Source organism: Hippocampus comes, unplaced genomic scaffold (genome assembly GCF_001891065.2).
Source record: "Hippocampus comes isolate QL1 unplaced genomic scaffold, H_comes_QL1_v1.1 scaffold93, whole genome shotgun sequence".
Classification (NCBI taxonomy): domain Eukaryota; kingdom Metazoa; phylum Chordata; class Actinopteri; order Syngnathiformes; family Syngnathidae; genus Hippocampus; species Hippocampus comes.
In genome coordinates, this window is record NW_017805481.1 from 1,073,744 (window position 1) to 1,083,645 (window position 9,902).

The window sequence follows — 9,902 nt, forward strand, 5'->3', positions numbered from 1 at the left end:
CTCAAACATGCTAAACTAGACTTGCCCCCGGCACGAAAAGACGTGCCAGTTTTGACGTCGAACACCTGTCGACAAAAATAGAGCCATCAAATGTTAAGTCCCGACTCTATCGTTGCTTTCTGCTCACCATGCATACCACCACCCGCACTCACCCTTCCAGCAGTTTCATTAACCCGCTCATTCCAAAACCCCACCCCACATTTGGTGAATATTCTTCTCAATTTTTTTTTTTTTTTTTTTTTTTTTTTAATGGCTGTTTTGATTTTTTTTTTTTCCCCCATGAGCTATGATGCAATGTATTGTGTAACTACGTCTCACCGTACAGTTTGTCATCTCATTGTTTTGCTTTCTTTTACCCGGCATTCTACTGCTCGGAGGGCATCATAAATGACAATCTGTTTTTAAATTGCTTTAATAAATAAATTATTCACGAATAACGGTACGGGATTGGCAGGATGGAGCCGAAGATACCTGGTCTGGTGTGCTCCCGGGGCCTGCTGAGTTGCTGTCCTCGGTCATACAGACTTGACATATATTTTGGTCATTTGTCATTTGAAATTGCTATATGTGACGCTGTGACATCACTGACCACCGACTGAACTTTTTAACCTTCCCCAACAATCTCAGCTGAACACGTAGCTTGTCAAAGCATCATTAGTATGTGCCGGCGCTACCAACGAGTATGACAGCATTCTTTTGGTCACTCTTTTTTGTCATTTCTCCAGGCGGTTCAATCCACTTCAAAGTGTAATTAAGTAGTCATTACGCAGGAATGAGAGTCAAATATCTTTCCTGTTCTGTAAAGATAAAGACACAGACATAACGTACAGCAGGAGAATCGCTGTCATCTTTTTTTTTTTTTTCTCCAACCCTCTTAATGAAACTGAATCAAAACAGTATCCCTCTATGTTCCTTTCCCAGGGCTTCTGGGCCGCTTACAGCTGCAACAACAGTTTTGTGGTTTGTACACAAACATTCATCTCACGATGCTTGTCATGCAAACATGTCCGCAGGCCGGTAATGCTTTCATTTATTACCGTACACGATAAACAGTCGCAATGTCCAATGTAGGATTATTTTTTTTAAGACATCATAATGCTCCAAAATGCACCCCCCAAAAAAGTGCAAAAGATTTCTTTATTTCCCCAAAATAAAACAAAAGAGTCGAGGATGTTGTTAGCAAAGCTCTGAAGCCGTTCTGTCGCGTGACATATTGTCATTTCATACAACAATTCCCTCGATTGCAATTCATTATTGCCCTTCTAACATTCTACACATGAATTCATCAATGCGTTATTTCAGTTTGTGTACAAATGGTCTTGTCATGATATCAGACGTGGGCAAACTTGAGCGCCAAGTGCCACATTTGGTTTTTAACGTGGACAGATAGGCCAAAGTCATTTCTGATGAGGTAAGTAAATAAATAAATGAAAAGTTGATTGTGATAATAAGAATAATTCATTCTCCTTTTTAAATTGTATTACTTGTTTAATTAATTGACCATCATTTCATAAAAATATTTGAAACCATATTACCGTAATTTCCCAATCCACAATCAAATAAAATAATCAATGATATACTGTGAGAAATTAATTGGCCAATTTGGGGAATTTATTTATTCATTTATTTATTTATTTATCGACAGGAGTCTTGATAATGTCAATGCTTGGTTGCCCGGTTATCAGATCGAAGCCGGTTGTTAGCAGCACGCGGAAAATACTTTCTCTACCCCCGCATTGCTGTACTGGAGACGAAATGCATATGGATTATAAGCACTTGAAAGATACATGAAAACATATAAAATGGTGTTGTTTATGTGACAGATTCCCCTTTGAACAGTGAGAGGCAGCTAGGCTAACATGTGGGTCAACATCAAAAGCGCGATTATGCAGGGGGGGGAAATATGCTCAGCGGATTTCTTTGAATTTTTTTTTTTCGTTTTGTTTTTTTTGCAGCGTTTAGGCAAGGGAAAGATTTGGTGTGGATCCAAGATATTTCTTTGTGACATGATGGGAAAACACCACAAGAAAAACCACAGGAGACGATGGAAAAACCCCCAACTTGGATAAACGTGACAGTTGCGTCATGGAGTTCATCCGGCGTCAAGCGAAAACTCTGGCGAAATTGCCACATCGGAGCCGGAACAGTGGGCCCGACATTTTTGGGATTTGGTCTTTGGTGGCATCTGATTTGAGGCTGTTACTTGGGCGTCGACCTGCCACTTTTACGGCTCCGATTATTCCCTCTGTAGAAGGTCGATTGCTTGGTCAATGTGGTCCAATCCCCATTTTGTTTTGCCCACAGTGCATTGCAAATCATGTAAGGAAAAAAAAAGATTCTGGCAACACCCATGGGGTAAAACAAAAAAAACACGACTGAGTTTTGGCCTTGGCGGAGGTCTCATTATTACAGATTTGCTATTCCTGCCTCACCAGGCAGGAAATTGCCGGGTCAATATCGCCCAATTCTGCGTTAAAGGTGCTTAAGCCAAGCAGATCATGCAAGATGCAAGAGGCAGCGAGCGAGGCAAAACCAGGACTGGTCGCCAGCTAATCGCAGGGCATTTATAGACAAACAAGCATTCGCACTCACATTCACAACCGATGGACTATATAGTCTTTCATTTTGTTTTTGGAATGTGGGAGGAAGCTGTTGTAGCAGGAGAAAACCAATGCAAGAACATGCCAACTCCATTCATGAAGGCCAGAGGCCCAGATTTGAACCTCAGAACTGACGTGTTAAGCATCTGACCACCATGCTGCAGCCAAGGAAATCATCGAAAGAAAAGCATGAGTCTTTGTGGCTACTCTGAATGCTAAAATGATTAGACGGGTGTAAAAACACGGTAATCCCTCCCTCCATCATGGGTTCATGATTTTGCTATTTTGCAGAGTTATTTATTTTATTCATTCGGGGGCACCTTGTGACTCTATTCTGCATGTAATTCCATTGTTGGTCACTAGATGGTGGCACTATTTTGTGTCATATTAAATTTGAAAGAAGAAGAATGAAAATGGGAAGGATTTTTACTGAATGTCAAATCTTATTTAATCCTGCTTTTTATGCCTACAGAAAGCAACGGCTGTTGTACATTTTAGGGAATGATTCTTAATGGATTGATCGCATGGGTGATGTTGAACGTAATCCACGTGATGGAGGGGATGGGATTAATATTATGTACAGAGCCTGGTTTTTTTTTTGGGGGGGGGGGTGTTCATACAGTGAGCAGGTTACTGAATGCATGAGGCATAAGTGGGAGGTATTGTTTCATACTCTGTCCTTATACCTGCGACACATCAGTCCTGACCGAAGGTCCCAAATGGAGACCGACGGCCGACCAGCTGGCCTTCTGTTTGACAAAGAGCTTCAACTTGTCCCGGAAGGTCTCCCCTAGAAAACTGTAGATGATGGGGTTGAGACAGCTGTTGGAAAAGGCGGCCAGGTTGACGATGTGCCCCGCCAGCGGGTAGTCGTGCCACAGCGTGGCGGTGGTCCTGCGGGTCGGGTCGGCGGTGCCCTGCAGCAGCTGGATGCTGATGAAGACGTTCTCGGGCAGCCAGCAGATGAAGAAGACCAGCACCACGACCACGATCATGCGCAGCGCTTTCTGCCGTCTCGGCCACAAGCCGCGGTGCTTCTGCGCCCGCATGAGGACCCGGACGATCAGGGAGTAGCACAGGCCGATGACGGAGAAGGGCACCAGGAAGCCGATGGTCACCTCCAGCCACTGGATCTCGAAGACGTTGGCGAAGCAGAAGTGGAGCTCGCCGCGGTGCTGCGTCTGCACGATGGTGAATGGCAGAAGCGTGGCCAGGATGGACGCCATCCAGATGAGGCCGCAGCTGAGCTTGGCGTGGCGCATGGTCCTCAGCGGGCTGCAGCCCACCGAGCCGGCCAGCGCCACGTAGCGGTCGAAGCTCATCCACGTGAGGAAGAAGATGCTGCTGTACATATTGACCTGGAGGAAGAGCGACATGAAGGTGCACAGCACGGCGTAGTCGTAGTACTTCTCGTTAAGGTTGAACACTTCGATGAGCGAGTCGGCCACCAGGATCAGGTCGGCCACCGCCAGGTTGACAAAGTAAAGGTCGGGGATGGTCATCTTCTCGCGGTGGTTCAGGTTGACCACCAGGATCAGGATGTTGCCGATGAATCCAATGGGGAAGAGGAGGATGGTGTACAGGCAGGACAGGAAGAGACCGATCGTGTAAGACTTCTCCGAGCTCTCAGTGGAGTTGAACTCATCGGAAGCGTTGACTGTGACGTTCACGTAAATCAACACCAGGGAGGTGGTCTGCACTTCCATAGTGGCTGATGGGGGAAAGTTTCGGATCACCTGACACCGACACCGCTACATGGTTGGAGCCCTTCGGCCGGGCGGGCCCGATCATGGATGCCGACGGAGGAAAGCCAACGCTTCAAGCTCCATTGGCAGTCGCGGGGGGCGGACTCCAGACGCAACACGGGAGCATTTCCAAGCCACCTTTTGGCCTTAACGCACCTGCGATTGGTTCGATGCGTCACTGGTCGCCGCTTTCCCCCCGCCGCTCCATCTTTATTAAGCGGACCTCGGCTGGAGACGACGGCGATGTGACACCTGAGCTAAGGAGGGAAGGGAAGATTAGAACAAACTCAATACAAATGGGAATGTGTTATCGAAGGGGGGGACAAAACAAAAACTGGATTAAGTTCAGTTCAGGTCTTGACTCAAAGATTTATTTCAGTAGTTGTTCTGAAAAATCTGTTGTTGTTTTTTGTTGTTGTGTCCTCACGACATGGCAGACAAATAAGTGCCATCATTAAAATTCAAACTGCGGGCTTAAGCAGATGCATTGAAATTCCGCCTTCAAAATCCTTTTGGCCAATTCTGGCTGTCGCGTCATCCATATGGCAAGCTAAAAACGTTTTGGCTGGCTATCCCACGATTATTAAATACACTGTATAGCCCGATATATAGAATTACATCATTGTTTTTTTTTTTTTTTAATTGTGCACTTTAACGTCAACTGCCTTTGGTTTTCAGATGCTCCCCAGAGAAAGAAATCCTGATATCTGTTTGGCCAACATGACCTTTAACAAACATTCCCAGCCCGCAGGCTTTTCCCTGTACCAGAGGAAACTCTCTGCAAAATTAATGCACCCTTATTAAAAGTATTGACTTGTTACGCATGCACAAAAAAAAAAAAATCACTTTTAAGAGCTAAAATGATGCTTTAGGCCGAACTGTAGTGTAATAATGTAACAATGTATCCTTATTAAGAAGACACTTAAGAGCATCATCACTGCTAAGGTCACTTTTTATTGCTAACACGATGCTTTGCGCCATACTGTGCCAAATTTTAAAAGATCAGCAAGATTTTAATTGCGTTTTAAATGCAAATCAAATGTCACACAGAAGCACGAGAATTTTTTTTTTTTTAAGTCACTTACGCTAGCTCCCATTCATCCAGTGGTGTCTGACAAAAAACTACAATACATGGACACAGATATCACATAACACTGATCAACACGTTATAAAAAGCACAATTCATTATGTAATGGCCGACAGCAAAGACCCTCAAAATTATGCCAAATTGTTAAAAGTTTTCTTATGTTAAATACATTTTAAAAAATCATCATCAAAAGTTAACATGAGTACGTTATGATCAGCATATTATAAGACCTGCTCTCCTATAGCCGCTCTTATCAACAAAGAATAACAAACAGCGAAAACAAATTTAGACGGGAAAGTGAGCTGAAAACTAACGAATGTTGCCGGAATAATTTTTTTTTTTGCATTTCATTCAAATGACTGCAGATCTAATTTCCATGCAAAGGGTCTTTAAAAGTTCCTCCAAGACAACAACCCCCCACACCCCCAAAAATATGAATGATGGATCCAAAATTGCACTTACTTGTCCCCAAAATTTGGTTCTCCTTATCCTGTGCGCAAGTAGTCAGACAAGTGGAGATTAACAAATCCCATGTCCGTGATCCTCTGTCGCACCACCTGCTGTGTATGCACCCCCCCCCCACCCCCTTTTCGGAGAGAGGAGGAGGCAGGCCGGACAAGATGTCACTTGGACTTTTGACATGATGATTCATCTTCCCTTATATTTCCCTCTTAACGGATCACGTTGACTGATTTGAAACAGCTACATCACTATTTAAATTAAGATGCATTTTTTTCAGATTTTTTTTTTTTTATGCATAGAATTTACTGATACGACCTCATGAGTGTATAGTCTCATTGCCAGTTTTTCTGTACATCCTCGATATGACATTTACAGTCCATACGGATTTCAATACCATGTGAATATAATATAATATAATTGGTCACCTGTCGGAATCAATCAGGTAGATACAGAACAGTATCTTTGCCCCTGGAAACATTAATGCCGATTAAATCGGAATAATACAATTAGAATCAAATATAATTCACTTTTATAAGGGTCGCTGATGGTGTAGTGGTACACTCGGCTGACTTGTGTGCGATGTTGGAGCCGATCAGTTGATTTCGGGCGACAGGCGCACTACACCCTGAACTGGTTGCCAGTCAGTCGCAGGGCAAAAGTAGAGACAAACAACCATGCACACCGTCACTGAGTAGGAACAGATCCCACCACGCTGCCTGCACACAAATCGGGCGAGTGGACCACTCCACCATCATATGAAAACGTCCTGGTTTTAAAATAACTCCTACTGGTTCATGTTTACGGAAACTTATACGAAGCTAGTTTAGTGGAAGATGATGAACTTTGATATTTATGAAAGAACAAAACATTCATGGGAGACTAAATGTCTTTGATGTTTATGAAAATACATATGCCGTAAATGAGTTTCATTGAAGGCTAAATCATCGTTGATATGTAGGGAAACGCGACACCGTCCTACCTCACAGAGGTGGAGGGCGAGCAGAACCTTTCTTTGCGCCTGGGCAGACTGAATTACGCTAATAAAAATAGAATGCAATCAAATTATTTTTACTCGGCAACACTCGGGACACTTGACATCACCGTGGCCAGACACACCAATAAAATCATCTTCATCTGCGTGATTATTGTCAGAGCACCTGCTGCTGTCCGAAAACAAAGCAGATGAAGATGGCCGAAATTGTGAGAAATCCACAACCAAATTTCAGGTATCGGCATACATTCAGATATGCAGTAAATACAAAATAGGGCCTGTTTTCAATTATGTCAGGTTACAGTAGGGGCCCTTCATCTATGACGGTGGATACTGCGCAACGACAGGAAAGACTTTCTGTGATCTAATTAGCCTTCAGGCACATGTGAAAACGGTATGAGCCGATATCTAATTTGGTGCCTGGACTGTGTTTGAGGTTGCTTGATAAGTGAATTGTTGTTGATGAAGTCAGTGAAGTCAAGGCACACTGAAGACTGCACTTCTCATTAAAATCCACCAGAGGGCCCTCTCGCATAAATAGTGTTTGCTGACTGGAGCACAAACATTACAGTAAAACAAATAATCATAGCTACACTTGAATATCCACATTGTATCCAGAAATTATTCAGAGTATGTTACGGTTTCCCTATTTGGTTAGCATACTATCCATTTCCCCCCGTAAAATTGTACAGCTCACACAGTGAACACGTAATTGGACATGTGATTTCTTTGCAAAAATGACTAAAAATACTTAAAAAAATATTGTCATTGTGGTGTCGTGTGTATGTTTTTTCGATTCAATTTTGGAATGCTAAAATGGGGGGGGGGGGGGGAGGGCTCACCCCCCGCCAAATATCCACTCCCTCCAATACATGGGGTATTGAATGTTTATTAGCATTTTGAGAGAATTTGTCGGGTTTAATCGTTTTTATGTTTTTCTCACTGCATTTCAAAGGGCATGAATTATATGTGAATTTTCCCCTGCGCATAGTGAGGGTCAAATGTACAGTAAATAAACAAGTTGTTTGGATAGATTGGTGTACTCTTACCTACTCTGAATTATTTAACTATAGCCACAGCTATACTGAATATCAAGATACACCGCACAGGTGTACCTTATAAATTGTCCATTGAGTTTAATCTGACAGTAATAACCTTTGAAGTGACAGTTGATGGCAAGTTGTGGGGTTCAAGGCTGTGTGGTAACGGGAGTGGGAGGACTACGCGAGGCACGGTCCGACCAGCCTCATCTGCCTCTACTTTAACATCTGGAAGCAAATGATGACATCTCATCATCTCCAAGAGCCACAAACCACACACACAAAAAGCCGATCTGTTAAAACTGCATTTTTTTGTGTGTCCTTAGCAACAGGGAAAATCAACAAAAGAAGATTCGCAAGGGGGTGGAAGGTTGTGGTTTCTTCTCTTAACGGGGAGTGGTGCAAAAGAATATCTGGCATCCAAGACTAAAATTAACTCGTCACAAGAATTTTCAGTCTTTGTTTTTGAAAACGCGCAACTTTCATTCAGGACTGTAAATGTTTTTGAAAGCAGGTCGAGCAGGATTCCATCTTTATTTATGTAGCGTTTTCACAACAGCTGAAAGGACTGTAAATAATTTTAGATGTTTAAGAAAACACATGTAAAGTAAAGCCACCGCCATCATGGGTTCAGGTTTTGTGGTGCCGCTATTTGGCGGTTTTTGTACAGTTACAAACTGTCATTATAATTCTCGTCTATTCTGGTGTAATTCTATTACTGACCACTAGATGGTTCCTCAATGGTATGTGATTGTATTGTGTCCCCCCCCCCCCCCCCCCCCTCTTCCTCAGTAATATTTGTCAGCTGTGGGTTCGTTCGTGAAGCCCTTTGAGACTTTTCTGTGAATAAGGAATATTATACGGAAGAGTGGAAGTGACAATGTGGCGGGAACAGTTTTAACTGGACTATGTCTTTCGAATGGACGGAAGTCGTTCAAACATACAGTAAAACATAAAAACAGCACCCCCAACCCCAATTCCAAAGGGTGGAACTGCCCAAAAAACCCCCAGATATTATGCCCCAAAAAAAATTATTCATTACCTTTGATTTTGACGATAATTTAAGAATTCAGAAAACAATGTTCAATCTTAGCAGGATTTCTATAAACGTTTATTAAGTTTTCATTGTTGGTGAGATTCGGCCTGTCCACCTGCGAAATGGTTGTGGGCACACAATTGCGCATAGCAAGTCAATATCCAGTGGCATTATGGGGAAAAAAACCCAAAACAAAACATTCTCTTTTAGGATTTAGCCTACGTTTGAACGACTTTGCTGACCTTCGAAGAGCCCAGTCAAAACTATTTGTTTACTCCACAATGGTAGTTCCATGCTTCCATACTGAATAAACTTGACTTCTTGATTACTTAAATCATCATTGATGTTTCAGAAAAAAACACAGATGCCGATGCTTCGAACTATAAATGATCCTTGACATTTGCAAAAACATGTATATTAGACTCAGTAAACCACATCATCATCGATGTTAAAAAAAAAAGAAAAAAAAAGACCTAGATTAAGTTCATTGACTAATTAGTCTTGATGTTAATGAAAACACATACTTTACTTTTGCTAAAGACTCAAAATTGTTCTTACGTTAATAGAAGACTGTGAATCTTGACTTCTGGTAAATGAATCCAAAGTGACTCTTGTAAACTCAAGTTGCCGGTCAAACCAAAGATGTGAAACCAAGGGGCCAAATGTTCCAACTAGGTCAATGTTTCTGAACCTCTGCTACTTTTCAGCTCAGCAAGAAGCTTCTTAATGAGGGAAAAACATCAAGAAAAACAAGTCTAACGTGTGCAATGTCATTGTAACCTTTTTTTTTTCTGGCTGACGCTTGTTAAGACCTTTTTTCTGGTTTCAGTACTTAGTGAAATTGAAGAGGAAACATTCTTTTCATACGACTTCATTTGTGCAGAGGTAAATGTAAAATTCAGGTGGAGCACATTAGACAGAACTGGAAACGTAGATCAACA

The 9,902-nt window shown here is 42.4% G+C and overlaps 1 protein-coding gene and 1 long non-coding RNA gene across 7 annotated transcripts; one reads left to right on the plus strand and one right to left on the minus strand.

Annotated features, from left to right (window-relative positions):
* The first annotated feature begins 452 nt into the window (after window positions 1-452).
* On the plus strand, window positions 453-2,362 carry LOC109519354 (uncharacterized). The gene is made up of 2 exons (XR_002168932.1): window positions 453-2,198; window positions 2,255-2,362. It is a non-coding gene; the product is annotated as an uncharacterized LOC109519354 (long non-coding RNA).
* Window positions 1,946-9,708, minus strand: gper1 (G protein-coupled estrogen receptor 1). Of its 6 annotated transcripts, XM_019875815.1 has the most exons (3): window positions 9,520-9,708; window positions 8,041-8,153; window positions 1,946-4,602 (listed from the first exon to the last, which is right to left on the minus strand). In XM_019875815.1, exon 3 carries the CDS (start codon window positions 4,304-4,306, stop codon window positions 3,281-3,283), a length of 1,026 nt encoding a protein of 341 aa, XP_019731374.1. In that variant the 5' UTR covers window positions 4,307-4,602; window positions 8,041-8,153; window positions 9,520-9,708; the 3' UTR covers window positions 1,946-3,280. The 6 variants fall into 6 exon arrangements, with proteins under 6 accessions (XP_019731374.1, XP_019731378.1, XP_019731376.1 ...); XM_019875819.1 differs by lacking the exon at window positions 8,041-8,153 and having other exon boundaries at window positions 1,946-4,597; XM_019875817.1 differs by lacking the exon at window positions 8,041-8,153.
* Window positions 9,709-9,902: the final 194 nt, after the last annotated feature.